General features: G+C 32.3%; 2 protein-coding genes across 2 annotated transcripts in view; both read right to left on the bottom strand.

Moving 5' to 3' along the window:
- LOC132760466 (uncharacterized) lies at nucleotides 1-19970 on the bottom strand. The gene is made up of 13 exons (XM_060752439.1): nucleotides 19817-19970; nucleotides 18859-19061; nucleotides 18055-18309; nucleotides 16900-17075; nucleotides 16063-16189; nucleotides 12978-13146; nucleotides 11956-12068; nucleotides 10501-10600; nucleotides 10008-10151; nucleotides 5038-5199; nucleotides 4366-4517; nucleotides 2308-2461; nucleotides 1-940 (listed from the first exon to the last, which is right to left on the bottom strand). The coding sequence occupies exons 3-13, from the start codon at nucleotides 18079-18081 to the stop codon at nucleotides 816-818; spliced, it is 1449 nt and encodes a 482-aa protein (XP_060608422.1). The 5' UTR covers nucleotides 18082-18309; nucleotides 18859-19061; nucleotides 19817-19970; the 3' UTR covers nucleotides 1-815.
- LOC132760468 (NACHT and WD repeat domain-containing protein 2-like) overlaps nucleotides 19952-20020 on the bottom strand; it is a 31754-nt gene continuing 31685 nt past the window's right edge. Inside the window, exon 20 of the mRNA XM_060752441.1 lies at nucleotides 19952-19975. Within this exon, the coding sequence (XP_060608424.1) occupies nucleotides 19952-19975 (24 nt within the window). The remainder of the gene's footprint in view (nucleotides 19976-20020) is intronic.

Raw genomic sequence — 20020 nt, 5'->3', positions numbered from 1 at the left:
TCAATTTAACATTATAATTTTATTCTACAGTTAACAGCCACATTTTATTTCTAAATACATAAATGTATTAGTTATTAGTTCTAACTGGAAAGACAGTCTTCCCATGTTCAAAAAATATAGCTCGAATGTAAATTTATAAAATGAATAAATATGCAGTGTTTTATGTAAAGTATCACAGATTTTAGTAAATATTTTGACATTTGAAAATGAAAAATGATAAAAAGTTAATAAAGTAAAATGAAACAAACGTGTACCCTGTAATAAAGTATTGCATATGCTACATATATGTTACATGATTTGAGTACACGTCATAAATCAATAATGTATAAGAAAAAGTAAAGTAGTAAATTCTGTATGTTAGTAATTGTATAATATGTCTAGTAAATGATTGGTATACTAAAAAGATTTTTTTGCGATAATAGAATTTTTAATGTTTTAATAAAGGTTTATCAATGAATATTTCATGAAAATATATCAGTTTTAACTTTTTTTCTTCCAAAAAGGTTTTTTTTATCATTTTTAAATCATTAGTTTTGTGGAGTCAATGAGTATATAAAATTTTATCACAGATAAGGTTCATGTGTTTTTCTTGTTGAATGATGACACATGATGTCACAAATATGACGATATGACCATATTCCTGTAAGCCATATAAAACTATGAATTTCTTCCATGCATTCAATCACTCTCACGATATTTATGGTCACCTGAAAATTTGTATAAATATCAAAATATAATTTTGTCTTTGCAATAATTAATCATCAAGTGCCCAAGTCTGTGTTGATGTGGAAATGTGAAAATATGAACTGTTGTATTTAATCGTCACCATCGTCATCGTCTTCGTCATCGCTCGGTACTTCAACATCGTCATCGGGGTCTCCCTCTTCAGTAGGGAATTTGACATCCTCCGGTATTTCTATCTCTAATGGCTCAAATTCAGCTGAAGAACAACAACATTACTTACTATTTCAACTGTAATCCTTCAAAAATGTTTGACAATACCATTCTATAGATTGTTCTATACACTTTGTATGACTTGCAACGCTTGTTTTAGACTTATATATACATATATATTTAAAGGTATATATATATATATATATATATATATATATATATATATATATATATATATATATATATATATATATATATATATATATATATATATATATATATATATATATATATATATATATATATATATATATATATATATATATATATATATATATAAAAAGGTATGTTTCAAAAACAGTTTGATACTGAAGATCTAAAGCAATTTTTCCGATATTTTCGTATAATTATGATGATCAATTGATAAAACATATATGCATGAAAACATGTAGTATACTCGTGTATATGTCCAGAATATTGTAGTTTTTTAATATAAAGTTTTAAATGTCTTTCGAAAAGGTGTTAATTATACATCCAATACCTTATTCATTCATGAACATTATGTAAAAGTATGTACTCGTGGCAAATGATGGCATATCTATACATGTTGAAACAATATTTGTCAATGGAGCGAATTTTAGGTTTTATTGATATAAGATTATGTGCTGGGATTAACAAATACATTTAGATTAATTTTATACAATCTATTTGGATTTCAAGACGTTTGAAGCTCCATAACCTCAAGTGTCAGTTAATGTGTCCGCATAAATATGCAAGACATCGGGTATTGGCAGAGGTAGCTCTGTTTAGACATTGAGAAAAAATATTCATTCTTAAAAACGTTTTCTACAGTACTGCAAATGTTATTTGTAACTTTATTCCATGTCGCAAATCAAAATTTATTTTTATAAAGTTGCTTATACGTTATGCTCTTTTCTGAAGAAAACTATAGCAATTTATTGAATCATAGTAAGTGTCGTTTGGATACTATTATTTTAAACTTTGCATAATAAAAAAATAATTATTTGAAATTAAATAAGATATCGGCATACTTGATTTTGAGTTACCAGCCCTTGAAAATGATATAAAAGAGAAAATCTCGCTTTCAGGGGCAGATAAGTTAAAAAACAACATGAGGAACGCAATTTCTTCCATAAATTTGTTTAAATTATATGATATTTGTTTCTGTAAAATAACCCGCGAAATTTCAGAACATTATCTGTTCTAGTTAAAACATTTCATTATTTTCTATATCAAATTTGCAGACTGTAGTTGTAGACTTGAAATTTTGATGAAAAATAAAGATAGACCCCCTAGGATTCTGTAGTTGTATCAAAATTGTAAAAAACAACCGTAAAAAGTACATTGATATAATTCTTGGAATACTGGTGAATACAACGGTATTCTCCTTACCTTTCGACGAGAATATAGATTGTGAATCTTCATCAAAACTGATATCTGACACCTCTTTATGTCCATAATGTATTTTCCATCTTAATACCTTGGCAGGGTTACTCGACGTCGTGTAGAAAAATCGCCCGCATCCACTCCAAAGCAAATTTTCTATCTGTGATAAAAGTAATGGCCATTCATTACGAAATAATCATGACTTGATATTATTAAACTAATGATGTTCATTTTGTTGTTGTTGTTGGTGGTGGTGGTGGTGGTGAAGGGGGTGTGATTTTAAACCACATCAACACTTTGCAAAGCCCATATGGTGACTTCTTAATTCAAGCTTTAGTGGTAGATCAAATACCTCGCTTGCCCCTAAGTGCATGTTTTCAAGTACAAACGGGTGCCTGAGTAGAACTTACGCTACCCCACATGAAAGAATCTAAAATTACTGAACGAAATTCAAACCCACAGCGATATGGGTCAATTGGTTTAAAGTCAGCGACACTAACAACTTGGCCGCAGAATCTCGAATGGATCATTGAATTTCAAAAGAACTACATTAAAACATATGTAACTATATATAGTAACAAAATATAGGGTATTTCAGGGAAATTATGGCAAGATCTATGTCATTAGCAATTTTGGCCGCCTTGCTTCTCGGCATAATTTTTCCATAATGGTCGTGTGAATGAGCACACGTGCAGAATGACGTAATGACTTTCAAGATGGGTGCTGACGTTGAATGAACTGTAGTCACTTGAACACATTTTGTTTTAAAGTTTAAATGACATAATCAATCACAATCATTAAATCTTAACATTGAAGATTTATAAACTCAAGACAATACATCACCCTCAGAAATTCCAAAAATGATTTTAGATTGACGGTAGGAAAATGCCAGATCATTCGCATTTAGATCTAGACAGTCTCAGACACCGTTCTTGAAGGCACAAAACTTCATAAGAAACTGGCACTAGAGATCACAAAAATGTTAAGAGTAGGCTTCTGTATTTATCGATAAAAACAACAATAAAACAACATTTTCTTATATTTATTTTGTGTTGTTTTGTTTTCTAAGTTAATCGGAGTGTTAAATGTGTGACAGATATGTGTTTACATTGGCATCTGTCCGTTTCTTATAAAGGGCGATTAGCGACAATGTCTGAACGCTGTATTTCGGACATAGGTATTAAAGACGATACTACTCGAGTTCAGTTAATAATGTCCTTCGGACCTGCGGCTCTCAGGCCATTATGCACATCTTCGGGCAAATATCGCATAATGGCGAGCAGCAACCAAGTATTAAATCTTAGTAAAAACCCTCAATTAAGACCACCATCGGGACTGGACCAAAGTGGTCTAAATTGCGGGGTGGTCTTATTCTTATCACTGCTTACACACTTTTTGACCATGGTCTATTTTAGTCATTTTGTTTGAACAAACAATATGTATTTTAACCTACAAATGTAAAAGTTTGTTATAATTTAACATCTGATGGGAAGAAAGAAATTTGATATCAAATTCTATTTGGTCTGATTTCAATACTGATTATTATAACATGATGTACATAATTCACCCACCAAATAAGAAATTAATTTTTGCAAAATCTATGTGCTTAAAGCAACATTCAAACACTCAACCTTTCTCAACCTATTTCATACAATATCCTAATGATATAAGGTGTTTTTGACACCTTGTGAAATCAAGTATCATGCCTAAGAGAATTTAAGCGGATAAAAACAACATAAAATATAGGTATTTATTGACTTTAAATTTGTGGTCTCAATCTGGTGGTCTTAAAAGTGGATAAGCGATGTGGTCTTAATTCTGGATCATGTAACCACTGATATTAAGAACAAAAAATTCCGTTTTTTTAAGGAAATGGCCTTCACAGCGGGATGATCTTATTTCCTTGGTGGTCTTAAGTAGGGATTCTACTGTACTAATATTTTGAATTTTATTATCAACATTGAAAGGCATATTGCGATTTCAGAAGCAACTTACAAGTTACTGAACTAACTTGCCGTTTTATCAAATGAGAATATTGCAAATCAATTACTTAACAATGCTTACTGTCTTATCAAGCGAGAATGTCGCAACTTGTTTATAGGTTGTCTTATCCCACAGTCGAATGCAGTCTTCCTCACATGTGAGAATGTATGGAGATTTTTCGTGCAGCTTGAGTGACGTAGAATGTCCTCCCTCCAATCTATGCAGCAATTTTCCTGAAAAAATAAATAAAACAAAACATTACGTCATGTTCTACCGGTTAATATCGGCAATTAATGATGCTTAACACAATTGAGAAGGAAAAAAAACACAATCTTTAATATCAATATTACTACATCATCAGCATAATAATTATCGTGATCATTATCGTCATAAATATTATCATTATTGTTATAACCGTCATCACAAAAATTATATTAATAATTATTATTATCATCATAATTATCACCATCAGCATTTTCTTAATTATCATTATCGCAATTGTTTTCATCATCGTCATTATCATCATTTCTATTTTTATTATAATCATCATCATTATTATTATTACAATCATTGTCATTCCTATTATCTACTTTGTCATTCCTATTATTTACTTTATCATCATCAACAACATTATCATCATCTTCAATTCAGTCATATTATTACCATCACTATCATTAAAATATATAATCATAATCATCAAAAACATAATCATTATCAGCATTAATATTGTGACAATTATTAATCTACATTTACCAGTGTCCAAATCATATACTCGAAGAATTTTATCACGGTTCAATGTGATCATCCGGCGATCGTCAAGTTGACGAAGCTCTGCCACCGATGTATCGTCCATGTTTTTCAGTGCCTCATATTTTTGTTGATATACACTGTCGTACATTCTAAACAACTCTTTTTCTAGATATCAAGAAAAGACAAAATGTTTGGTCGATAGTGGTAAAATGTTAGGCAAGAAGAAAAAAGCGACAGATTGGAAAAAAGGTAACAACAAAGAAGAAAATAGTGCCTGAAGAAAGTGAAAAGAAAAAAACGTGGCTGTAAAGAAAAAAGTGGCAACGAAGAAGAAAAAGAGTGGCAACAAAGCAGAAAAGTGGCTTTAAAGAAAAAAAGTGGCAACAAAGAAGAATGAAAATGGTTGAAAAGGAAAAAAGTGGCAATAAAGCAGGAACAAGTCAACAAATCAGAAACAAATAACTGAAAATGAAAAAGTGGCAACAAAGAAGAAAATAGTGTCAACAAAGAAGATAAATGACAACAAAGAAGGGACAAGTGGCTGAAAAGAAAAAAAGGAAACAGAGAAGGACCAATTGGCTAGAAAAGAAAAAGTGGCAACAAAGAAAAAAAGAGTGGCAACAAAGAATAAAAATGGCAACGAAGAAGGAACAAGTGGCTGAAAAGAAATAAAAGTGGCAAAAAAGCAGAACAAGTGGTTTAAAAAAGAAAGAAGTGGCAGCAAAGAAGAAAAAAGTGAGAAATAAAGAAGGAAAAAGGGATAAATATTTTGCAATCATTACATGAACTTGGCATAAACCTATCAATTTATTGCTTTTTGTATGCCAACATTTATATCATCAATATGTTGGAACATAAGTTCTCACACAATTTTTGAGCATTTATGCCTTAGAATTTCAAACTTATAAATTCCCATTTATTGTTCACAGTTTCTATAAATATCCTCTTATACATAGACCAATAGAAACAGTATAATACAGGCATGGCATTATTATAATCGCATATCTTGTAAATTCTTTATAATTGTCTTGCAACCTTTACAAACTGAAAACAAGAGTCACCGCCGGGCAGGGGCAACGCTCGTTTTTTTACCTTTTCTAAAAGCAAATAAACAAACGGTTAAAACAAATCTTTACAATAAAATAAAAAGGGGAAAAAAGTAGTTTTTCCTTTCTTAATTTTAATAGTTCTGAATAGTCACACTTGTTGTTTTGTCCAAGTATGAATCCTTTCCATAAATAAATGAACAAAAGTGCCATAATGACCCTGAGTCGTTCACAGAAACAACTGCTTTTCAGTGTTGGAAATTATTTTTCAAAAGAACTTGCTGAAAGGCAAGTCCAGCTCTTTTGGCAAGTTCAGCTCAACTTTAACTTGCCCCTCTAGTAATATACTTTCACAACACTGATTGTTTTAGATTTATTTTTTCTTCATAATAAACAATAGAGCCACAAAGATAGCCATGGATCACTCATTTAACCCATCATTTCATTATTTAGGAGAAGATGTCTAAAGGTTTTCTTATTTTTAGCCCTAGAGACTCCTTAAAGGGGCCAATCAAATTAATATGAGCAAACGTGATAAAAGACTACCCAAAAATGCTACAGACAAAGTTTGGTGATCATCCATCTTTTAGTTCTGTAGTAGAAAATGATTAAAGGTTTTTCTATTTTTAGCTCTGTTGACCCCTAAAAGGGGCCAATTGAAATGACATGAGCAAATTTAAGTGTGATTGTCATAAAGATGCTACAAACCAAATCTAAGGTAAATCTGCCCAGCAGTTTTAGAGAAGAAGACGATTGTTGACGAATGACGGCGGACGACGGACGACGGACGCCGACGTATCCCCCTTTGATACTAATAGCTCACCCTGAGCCTTCGGCTCTGGTGAGCTTAAAAGTTACAAAATATAATCAAAATTTAATTATTTTACAGTCAATGTAATTTAAAGGTCAAAGTCATATCTAAATTATTTCACATGTCTGTTTGGTCAAAAGTGTTGTTTTGCCGTAACATATGAGTTAAATCCTTACATAAATAATAAAATTATGAGAAATTTACCAAACTTCAATACTTTGACCTTGAAAGTCAATGTCATTTAAAGGTCAATGTCCGTTCAACCTTTAAGAATGTCATGTCCTAATGGTTGTCTTGTCCAAATAGAAAATAATCCATTGATTAATTATAAAGTTACAACCAATTATAGCAAACATCAGGAAAATAAAACAATTTGACATTCAGGCTCAAGGTCATTCAAGAGTCAATGTCAATTTGAGTTTGATATCAATGAAGGTCCTGACCTAAATGATGTTGTTTCTCAAAAAGTATTTAATTCATTTATATAATTTAACCTTCAATGTCAAGGTCATTGGAGAGTCAAGGTCAATTTGAGTTTAATATTCAACTAGGTTTTAACCTAAAAAAACATTTTTTATGATATTAAGACAATCCATTCATGATAACAAGTTTTAGTCAGTCATAGCAACAACAATAAAAAATGAAAAAATCTTAAAGGTAAATGTCATTTAAGAATAAAGGTCAATTTCTACTAAAAGTCTGGTCTACTAAAAGTTCTTGTCAAAAGGTTTGATGCGGCCAAGAAGACAATATACCAATAATTTAAAAAAGTTATGATCAAGGTACAAGTTTGCGGACGGCAACACAATCGTCAACACCGAAATGACTGTAACATTACCTCTATTTCTTTTCACTAAAGTTAGATCGATGGCGTCCTGTTATTCTGCATTATTACCCCTCACTTTTTTTCGTTATGTTAATTTCCCATAGGCCATAGTTATTCTTACTGTTAATGCAAGTGTACCACGTGACTTAGAATTTTGTACTGTCACATAGGTAACCGTACTTTTTAACAGTATAAAATCTGGTAACGTGGTCTTTTTTCTAAATAAAATATAATAAAATAAAATGGCCGCCATTTTTTTTTCTCGATTCATTGTTATTTTCAAAGTTCAGCACTATAGGGCATAACCAGAGTAACTATGACACACATGAATTTAGTTGTTTGCAAACTGGAGTGCTTTTCGCTTATAAATATCCTTTTGTTGAATAGTCAAAAAGTAAACATCCGTTTTCATCTAGCAATTGCAATGTGAAAAATTATTTGTCAAACTGGAACATGCAGACGATTAAAGCATGCAACAAAGGATTATTTAACAATTTTAATCAGTGAAACATTAAGGATATGGTGACCAGACATAGGATATCCTCATTATTTTGTAAATGCATTTTGTCAAAAACCATGCAAAGAATATTCTGGATACAGAAGGATGAGATTTCACGGATCATAACCTTATAAATGGGTTTGTGTTTTGTTTTATAAATAAAACACAGCTCATTGTATGTTTATGACTGGTAAATATCATTACTTGCTTAAAGAACAAGAGCACCGCTAGACGGAGCATTATATGCCCGAAAGTGTTTTTTTAATAAGGATGAAGCATTTGTAAGACATGGGCATTAAATAAAGTATTACCTCCTTTAAAAAGCACTCCTCCGTTTTCATTTTTAAGGAACAGTGACCTTGACCATTGACCTTGTGACCCCAAAATCAATAGGGGTCTTCTACCTAATATAAACAATCATCCTTTGAAGTTTGAACACTGTGGGCCAAATGGAACTGAAGTTATGCTTCAGAAACCACAATTTTCAATGTAAAGATCATTGTGACCCTGACCTTTGTGACCTTATGACCCTTAAATCAATAGGGGTCATGTATTGGACTTGTTCATCCGATGAAATTTTACAGCTGTAGTTGGATAAATACTTAAGTTACTGAGCAGAAACCGTTGTCAGTTTTAATGAAATAGTTGACATTGATTTTTGACCTTGTGACCCCAAAATCAATAGAGGTCTTCAACACAATATGGACAATCATCCTATGAAGTTTGAATATTGTGGGTTAAATGGAACTAAAGTTATGCTCCGGAAACTGTTTTCAGTTTTAAGGTAATAGTAACCTTGACCTTCGACCTTGTAACCCCAAAATCAATAGGGGTTTTGTACCCAATATGGACAATCATCCTCTGAAGTTTTAATAATGTTTGCCAAATGGAACTTAAGTTATGCTCCGGAAACAAAATTGCTAACGGACGAACGGACGGACGTTTCAACAATTGGGGTTTGTGTGCTTTTTCTTTGCACTTTATGTGGCATATTTCCCCATAAAACAGTGAAATCACCACATAAACCAGTAGGTTTATGGGGTTTCCTTCTTTTTTTAACTAAAATTATGGACGGAATGAAGCTCAAAGAGCCCGGACGGACGGACGCGAGGGGTTATAACATAATATGCCCGAAATTCTTTCAAAGAAAAAATAACTTCAAAAGTAGGCCTACAGTACACTTAAAACGTAAAAGGTAAGGATAATTAAGTAATTGTTTCTCTTGGTTTATTTTTGTTAGATTTAGTTGACAATTTCAGATCATCAAAGTATTTGTTCAGGGTAATAAAATTAATAACACATGGGTTTGTGAGTAACAGTAAACATATAATCTCTCGTAAAAATACTGTTACTGGAAAACAGTATTTTCCTCGAAATGATATTTTTACAGTTACCCACAAACCCATGTGTTATTTCCAAAACTGTGATTTTATCACTCAGTAAAATCACTGTTTCAAACTTTGGAGTTCGAAAGCGAGGAATTATATTACGAGAGCGTATCCGATTGGGATATGTTATTTCGATTCTATGACATTAATTAAGTTGAAATTCGCCTGATTTGTTTTCGTTCTTATTTTCAGCGCGTCCCATTTTTTGTTGTTACGTCAAAAGTATAACGATTACGTCACATATCTTAATAAAGAACGTCAAAAGTGATCATATTGCATAACACATAATGTTTTTTCTTCAAAAAGGTTTTATTTCTTTGGTAGCGATTCAGGAAAACGTGATTTCTTTGTGCCGACTGATTATACGATTGTATGAATAAAAAATGAGAAATTTTATACAGACTGTTTTGTATGTCCCAAACAACAAGATGATCAACTCTGACCCCTTCTGTCATATAAGGTAGGTTGTCCCGTGTGCTGAATATAAGTCGTGTACCTTCAGCATTTATCCACTTATACAAACCGACACGCTCGTGGTAATCGGGCTCTACAAACATAAATAATACATATTTTCATAAATTGCAGGTAAATCTGATTCTTAAAACATATTTTTATATTCTAAATACTGTAAATATTCAAATGGCCAATACAAGAGAGTAAAATACAATAATTATAATATCTTCAGCCAATCATGCGTAAAGAAAATGTTACGCCAATGTACAGGGAAGTAATTTATACCAGCGATGTAAGAAATCAAGTAAAACCTTACGAGTTATGTCAAAGTGGTAAATATACTACATATACAAAGGTTATGATTTTTGTTTTCAATTTGAAATAATTTCATGTTCTGATTGATTTATTTATACTTATAGCGTGTAAAATATAGTAAAACTTACTTGAAGGAATGGTATACATCACTTCTTGGTCAACAAGATCATACAGAATTAGCGGCCCTTTATCAGAAGATGCGCACGCGACTTTTCCTGTGCTATTCACCTACAAAAATTATTAACGCAACTTTATTTGGATTTAAATCAACATCGTCACATCGTCGCAATGGTTAAATGCTGACTTTTCACATGACTGATTGATGAAGACCTTAGATGTCCGTCCGTGCATTAATCCGAGTACGCATCCGCACCTTAATATAAATGAATAATGTTCGTAAGCAAACTAACTGGATAGCTTCCTCATATGAAATAATCCGACATCCCTGGCAAGGTTCAAACTCACAATAATGGGCGGGGGTGATTGAAAGTCAGAAAGCTTAACAACTTTTCCATGCAGGTCCCTAAAGAAATTCAAGTGCATACAATCAGTATATATTTTTCTATTGAAACAAAACACACGTGCAGTTTAACTGTTAGTGATTAAGTGCACGTGGCATATTCATATACAGTCACACATTGTGTATGTATTGTACATAAAAAAACTGAAAAGAAATTGTATGCCATTAAAGGCCAATTATGTCTCAGAAATGAATACAAATCTTTTACTTAAGAAAAAGTCAACATATTCTTTATTATGTTGTAATAATGGATTGAAGGATGTTAGATATAGCACTGAACGTGAAATAACTTGTCAATGTATGCAAAAAGTTATTTTGACGTACATACAAGTTTAACTATACTAATTGCCAAAATGCTGTAGAAGCAAATAATGACTCGGCTATATGGAAAATGATAACTCATAGAAGTATGAAAAAACTCACATTTTTTGGTGGGAAACGGGCCTCATGAGCCTTTAACAAACTTAGTAATATAGAAATTTGTTTTTATATACATTGTATTTTACGAATGTTTGGAGAACTCCGATTAAACTTTTCAATGAATATGTTTCATAAAAATTTACTAAATCCTTATCACAAACAAATTAGACGCAGTGTCCCTTTTTATAAAAAAAAGTATCGGTTCCTTATTCTTTGAGCATATTATTTTTGGTGTTAAATACACATTGCATATTTATATTTAGAATCGAAAATACGTTTTCACTGTTACCAATTTCATATACATGTATCTGTTTTCGGGGGGGGGTGTCGTTGTTGTTGTCGTCGTCGTTGTTTTTCTTAATTATTTGCATTTCCATGTGTCTTTAAAACAAATAGTGCCTTAACCATTAATAACAAATCAAAACTGAATACACAACACGAATAACATATCTAAACTGAATACACAACACGTCAACCGTATAACAAATACGTTTTAAAACACAGAAGCAATTTCTGAAATACCATGAAAATTACTTTAGAACTTATATTTAAAATTTGAACAAAATTGATTGAATATTAATCATATATAACATAGAACAAAATAATACAAAATTTCCGAATAAACTTCTATAATATTACTTACAACAAACGATTCTAAATTCATAGTCTGTCCCGCTTTTAAGACGCACACAACCTTACCCGTACTTAGGTCATAGATTTTAAGGTTTTTGTCTGCCTTTGTATGACAAATTAGCTCTGAAAAAAGAAAAATGTTACATACACATTATTTAATTTCTAATAGAAACTTTTATATTTTAACTCCAGGCCTATAACTTTAATAACTCAAACAGATAGAAAATCGTGCATCATTGTACAAAATAAACATAAACCAAAAATAAGAAACTAGAGCACCGCATGCGGTGTTAACGCTCGTCTGTGAATAACAAATTTTGTAATAAATTTTCTTAATCAAAGAGGGGCGTACCTTCTAAATATTGCTTTCATGAATGTCCCTCTTCTAACAACTGTTCATCAAGCGTTCGATAGCTTCGATAATTTTTTTAATCATCGTACTTAACATGAAATTTTGACAGACATTTTAGTTAAAAAGAAGTAAAACTCCAAGAACAATGCCCATTGTCTAACAAATATCCCTTTGTCGTGACAATAAAACAAATTCTAAGTTTCATGGTGATACAAACCTTAGCTTTGAAATCCCACTTCTGGATAATTTACGTAAATATCCGTAAGTGATAAGGGGTATAACTTCTAAATCATATTGCATTCAGAATTATGCCCCTTGTTTACAACTACCTACATCTTATCATGCTTATAGCATATTTAGTACAACTCGACCACATAAAAGATTTGAAACATTTTAACAATCGAGCTAAAATTGATTATCGTCATCTTCATTTGTGTTATGTGATGAGTGGGGAATTACGTCGCACCAGGACAAACGTGGAGGAAGACCTCGGATGCCCCTCCGCGCATTATTTCAAGCAGGAACAGGCGCTTGGGCACAACCACCGACGTTAAATAAGCTGGTTGGACAACTTCCTCACTTGAAAAAATCCAGTTGAAGAGGGTGTGTGTGGAGAAAAAATGCTTTAAACCACTCAGCCACGGACACCATGTGATTAATTTAACAGAGAGTCCACTTACGATTTCGAGGCGTGTACTTGAAATAGGACGAATCTTTGCATGTGAAGCCTTGCAGTTTTGTCTCTATATCCATCGTGTTCAAATTTATGACAAATAATTTTCTATTCAGTTTTACCAAAACCCTTGTTGCATCTATCTGATGTACGTTACTGCTATAGGTTATCACGTTCTATAAATTAAACAAATATTTTCGATTGTTTTTCTTTTAATAATTAACTTTTGTTTTATATGTAAAAAATGGTTAGATATGGTACATTTAACTGTCGATTCATGCCTGCAAAGGTTGCCTTATTTTAACTCAAATACCGTAAATTTGTCATGAAAGCCATTTAATGAAGTATAACAATGAGTGTAGGCCTACGATGCGTAAGGTGAAAACATCTGTGTGGTAATTTTTGAATTGTAAGTTACTTATATAATTATGTTTAAAAACAAGAACGTGTTTGTTAATCACAAATGCCCCCGGCTCAGATTCTTGTCAGTAACAATATTTCAAGTCACTCAGTTATGGACAGAAAATAGTAAAGAAATATATAAACACATTTATAGAACTTGACAGCGTCATGGCGTTTTGTAATTTTGAAAAATTTAAGTTATAACTTGTGATGAAGTTGAAAAATATACAACTTATCACATACATATATATGTGTAAATGCAAGACTTTACCTTGAACCAAGCGACCCCAAACTTCACCAGAACTTAAAGGACCACCTTAGGTATGTTCCTTGTAAGTATATGACATTGGTGAAAAAAACAATTAAGGTTGTATAAAAAGCGTAAAATCTTATTTAGCCCAGCTGACATTGACCCAAATGACCCGTAACTCTATCAAAGGATGCAAGTTATTATCCTTTCAAATATGAAAAAAATCAGTCAAAAATTAAAGCTGTAGAAATCTGTTAATGGCTTTCTTGATTTTAACCCACTGACCCCTACCTCAATCGAAAGGAAAAACATGCAAGTTATCTTTCAACCAAATATGAAAAACATCTGTCCATTGATAAAGGCTTTATGGGCAAAAGTGGAAAAATCTATTTTTAGCACTGTGACCTTGACCCATCTAACCCCTTACTAAAGGGAGGATACCATGAACGTAATTATCCTACCAAATATAAAAATCAACAATAAAAAAATAACGGCCGTATCTGGAAATTAGTAGAAATCTATTTGGCATCCTTGACCTTGACCCATTGACCCCTACCTCAATAAAAAAGAAGAATATCGTGTAAGTTATATTCCTACCAAATATAAAATACATTTGTCAGTATATAAAGGCTGTATGGGCAAAAGTGTGAAAATCAATTTTTACACTGGTTACCTTGACCCAACTGACTCCTAAATCCATCCGAAGAAAAAAATGTTCATATTTGTACAAAAATATAAAGAGACATCTGTCAATAAAATAAGGTTAATACACCGGTAAAAGTATAAAAATATATTTATGACATTGTTGACCTTGACCTTGACCCAAATGACCCCTAACTTAACCCAAAGGTTATTTTTAAGCTTGTTATAAATCTCACTGACATCAATTTAAGAATTAAGGCTGTATGAGCAAAAATGTTTAATTTTGTTTACACCAGTGACCTTGACCCTAACCCTAGCAATCCCATACTCCATAAAAAATTAGAGGTCCATAAAAGGTATCCACCTACCAAATATAAAAGATATTGATAAATAAATGAAGTAATAAGGAGAAATTTAAGATAAATTCAACTTGCCGGAATAGATACAGCATACAAGGTCCTACTTTCCAAGTGATTAAACGGGAAATAACAAGGAAAAAATGGATGGCACAGTTATATTACTTGGCAATATCATTTACCTTGTATTGATAAGTAAGTTTGGTAGTTATGAAGCTATTAGTATAAATGGAACTTTAGAAATATCATATTTGCCGTTTAAGAATTACCAATTATTCATATTCTAAGTGCTGAAAAGGAAGGACAATAACTTGGTTAAAATGTAAAACCATAGTTATGAAGCTTGCCAAGATTATATAGATTGTGTTGATAAGTAAGTGTGTTTACAAAGTATAAAGCAATTGGTACAGGTAGTAATTAAGAAAAACCCAATTTGCTCTTTTAGGTTAATCTCGTACGGACGGACTTCCGTTCTAACAAGACAGTAATGATGTGGCTACTCTATTGTTCTGTTTATTATTATTCTTAGCCACTCAAAAGAAAATAGCAACAAAAAAGCACTACGGAATGAATGACATCAAAGAGAAAAAAACAGTTACCTATTGTCCCTCTAGCCACATTATTACTGTCCCGTGAGAGCTGATGGACGGACGGACAGATGGATGGTTCAATAACTAAATGCCCGGGGGCATAAAAACACCGGTCCTATTTGATTATTGTCGGGAATTGCGCTAATAATTATGTGCCGTTAAATGACGCCAACGTATGCGTGACGTGAGAGTACGTCACTTTCTATGCTTTGTAGTATAAACTATATAGTAGTTTTGAATAGACGTATAAACCAGATAACAACGTGTTGTACATTATTATCGTAGTATAGTACCCTATCCGACATTGGTGCCGTAACGAAAACATCATGAAGATAGATAAATTGCGATCAGTCAGAGAGGGACAGCAAAGATGTATCGAAAAAAAGCTTGAACGAATTGAACGAGCGCAAGAGAATTCATCAATGATAGAATTTAACGCAATTCTTGAAGCCATAATCAGTGGAGCAGAGACAATTAATTCCTTAAACGAAAAGATTATAGAACTGACGGAAGTTACGGATATCGAGGAGGAAATAATTAGCAGTGAAGAATATGGATTTACGTTGGAAATAAAGCTGAAAGAACTTCAATCCTATAGCAAAGCAACTAACCAGCAAATCCAGATGGAGGACAGAATGTCGGGAATTGCGCTAATAATCATGTGCCGCTAAATGACGCCAACGTATGCGTGACGTGAAATACGTCACTTCCTATGTTTTGTAGTATAAACGATAAAGTAGTTTTGAATAGACGTATAAACCAGACACAACGTGCTGTACATTATTATCGTAGTATAGTACCCTATCCGACAATTATAATTAAATAAACCAGAAAATATTGATTAATATTAACCATTCTTCGTATTTTGATAAACTTGTCCGTGATACAATCATAAACGCCAAACAGTACATCTGACGACTCTGACGTGGCTGTACCTTCTACGAACATGTATCTTGTAGGTTCCAATGACCAAAGTCTACTGTAAAACAGATCGAAAAAAGAAAGATATCATTCATGAATGTTGTTTTAAAAATATATGTAAAAATTCGTTCATTATGTATAATTTACTACCGAGTGGGTCTGTTAGACTGAAATGCTTAAGTCATATGTTGGTTTATTGGACTGAAATGTACTTACGTCATATGTGGGAATCACTTCCGAGTCGATATGTACTGACGTCATATGTAGAAAAAATAGTTCTTTTTGCCATTTTTCCCTGGCTAAGTTAAGCATAAATGTTGACTGGGATATGGGTGACAACTTAACACCATAATGATGTTGTGCAGGGTTGAATCTTCATTTTCAAAAATAATTCTTGCAAGAAAATTTTATACTTTCATAAACGGAGAGGTGTTTTAAATGCAATGCAGAGGGCAAACGCATTACATTGTATATCCATCCAGAAGACCAAATTTTAAGCTTATGCATTGTTATTTCAAGTGACACATTATTTCAAGGTTCTGGTTATTTATTACTAGCGCCTCGTTTCGTTTAAATTATTCAAAAACTATGAAGTCCACTTGATGAATAACAACTCATATCAGGAATGTAAAAATGGTCTGCACTGATCGCTATTTAGTTAATACATATTTACAATATCTACTTAAAAATGATAAATGATTTTGTCCTGATTGAAAGAGAAAAAGTTCATTTAACGTTGTAAGGGTAAAGGAATATGTATAATCTCACTATATACGCCCTATCTTTTGAGAAAGATTATTGTCCGCGCTTTCATTTGTAGGCTGTTTGCTTTTCGTCCGGTCCCAGATTCGTAAATTACTGTCACCAGCTACAGTGATCACCGTTTTCATGTCTATCGTTTTTGATGCTTCCAATCTATTACCATGATGTAGCTCGTCGACTTCCTGTGATTTGATAAAAGCAAAATCACGTCATTCTTGACGGAGTTAATATTTATTTATTTATTTATTTATTCAACTTTGCTTTCTTACAAAATGCAGAAACTGATTTTATTATTAATCCTCTTATGTATCTTTATTTAACCATCAAATAAAAACTGGGAAGTTTTCATTAAAACCTCAACTCGTCCTTGGTACTGTTTTATGTAACACGTCATATGACGACATTTCATCGAGCTTTTCTGATGTAACACTGTGTGCATTATTTCAAACACATACGGGCACGTGAGTAGAACTGCTGACCTTTTGTAAGATAGTTAAATAGCCTCTGTAACAAATGACTCTCGCGGAATTCGAACACAAACTGTGTGAGACAAGAGCTTCAAAGTAAGTTGCCGTAACCAGTCGGACACTCTTAAGTAGAAAGCAGTGTAGAAGGTTTTATATTTAATCAATATCTATTGAAATTAATCAAAATCATAATAATTATCAAATGAAATTTGATAATGCAAATTATCAAACGAAATGATTCATATGCATACATTATTTTATGAAAGCTTACATCTAAAGTGTCAGTGTTGAAGAAATGAAGCTCTTCAACATTATGGACATAGAAATGTTTCCCGTCTGGTGTAAAATCTAAACTTCTACATGTCAGCTCGATAACTGAAACCATAATTTTTTTTTTTAAATCATTACTGTCTTATTGATTGTTCTGAAAATCTGACATTTTTCGACGATTATTTTAAATTCGGACGCCATTTTGATTGCAGACCGCGCATGCGCAAAAAACTAACATCCGCACTATTTACAGTCAATAGTAAAAAACCTGAAATGGTTGCCGATTCATGCAAAAAATAAAACTTATAATTTATCATTTATTTTAGCTAAGTTACTCTTCAATTTGGCTCAGCATGAAACATGGAATAATTTACACTTAAAGCTATACCTAGAATAATAATGTAAGCGGAGAATTAGTCTATACCTGGCATATTTCTGATCTTGTTTCCATGGAAATCAGCGAATATGATTTCACTGGTTAACACATATGCTAGATGAGTTTCATCGGGATGTATGGAAATTGTCCTCACTATTCTTCTTTTGCTCTCTTCTTCTTCATCATCCTCGTCATAGATAATCTCAATACCTCGGAACTTTTTCATGAAGGTCATGGATTTAAGGTCAAGGACGGTGATAAATATTCGCCATGAGTCGGTCACAGCAACAAAGTTGTCTGTAGCTGTATGTCAAATGGTTGTAATCATCAATAAATAAGACAAAAATAAAACTAAATTGTTGTTTTGAATCTTCGACTTTTAATAAATTTAAAAAAACAAGTTCATCAAAGATAGTAGGATTTTTTTCCAAAATTTTGTATTTTTAGGTATTCAGAAACATTTTATTTATAACTCGACGAATGACGCATTGTGAAAAAAAACTTTCAGACTACATTTGTAACTTACGTATGACACGTCAATCTACAAATGTATCTACGTGTAAATAAAATCATTAAATTATGAATGAAATGATGTCCGTCTCAGTTCAATTCATCGGCTATGTAATACTGGCTTTGAGTTTTGATGCGTATAAATTGACCACGAAGACCGTTAATTTTTAGGGTTTTTTTTCCAACAAAAGGACACATTTTGCTTAGACTAGTATTTAGAATTGTTTTGTTATCCAAATCTCAAAAGGGTTTAGTGGAATCCAGTGGATGGCAATGAGTTTCCCCTCCCCGACCATTCCGATTCTCGGCAAAATTTTTCTTTATGACAATTTTTTGACATACCACTAGTTAAGCTCCATTCCAAATTCCAAATTTCACTTTTTCTGGATGTAACAGAGGCTTGATAAGCTTCCCGTTGTCATGAAGATCATATATAAAGCAGGTAGTTTGTGTGAATGCCAAAAGTAACGACTTGACCTTCCCAGCAACACATATGCTTGTTTCGAATGAACATGAAGGTAGATTGACAGTGCAGTGCATCTTTCCTGAAGAAAAAACACATTATAACCAGAGATATGGAGAAATCTGTCTCTGATATAAATATTATAAATAAACAACAACAAAAATAACATATTATTATAAACTGGCATTAGATAACATAATTAAAGACAATATTTTTCAACATTCCTATTCTATATCAATTAACAAATTTATATCAATTCACTTTCTTATCAATTTCCTTATTCCTACCATTTCGATATACTATCATTCCCTAATTTGAGCAATTTTCCGATTCTTATGAATTGCCTTATTCTATCGATTTACTTATTCTATCAGTTCCTAATTCAATAAATTCCTTAATTCTTACACTTTCTTCCCTTTTTCAAATCCTCAATACTAGTAAATGATCTTAGTGGATTATTCGTTTTATTTCGATTATCTAATCGCTGTCTTTTACTTTAATAAACAATGCTGATTTTCTTATTCATGTAGATTCTTTTCTACATTTCGATATGCTCATCGTTGTCCATTCCAACCAATCCGTGTCGATTCCCACGTCAATATCGATTAACCTATCCTATCGATTCCCCTATATACTACTATTTCTGTTGATCAATTTATTATTTTGCATCCAAGCGATAAATTTTAACTGGTCCTTTCAATCTATTCTCGATGAATTCTTGATACTTTTAAGTGCTGCCGCAGCAATCTTTCGATATATTTACGCTAAATATTACTAAAATATATGTGTGTTATCCACCATAACGAAAACTAGTAATAAGAAAATTTGCAGCCTGACCTGTTTCAACTTCCTTTACAGAAACAGTCGCATGCATTTTACAAGCTATCATTTTGTCACTGCAACAAAACAAAGCTTTCTCGTACTCTCCCAAAAATTTCCGCTTAAGCCGTCCTGTTTTTATATCCCATAGACTTATCTCATTGTCACTCTAACAAACTGAAATAGAAAAGAACAAGAAACAATTCTTAATCCTTTTCCGGC

This window comes from Ruditapes philippinarum, unplaced genomic scaffold (genome assembly GCF_026571515.1).
Source record: "Ruditapes philippinarum isolate M1 unplaced genomic scaffold, ASM2657151v2 ctg3492_1_1_1_1, whole genome shotgun sequence".
In the NCBI taxonomy this organism is placed as follows: domain Eukaryota; kingdom Metazoa; phylum Mollusca; class Bivalvia; order Venerida; family Veneridae; genus Ruditapes; species Ruditapes philippinarum.
The sequence above is the reverse complement of the archived record's forward strand: the minus strand, read 5'-3'. Positions and strand labels throughout refer to the sequence as shown.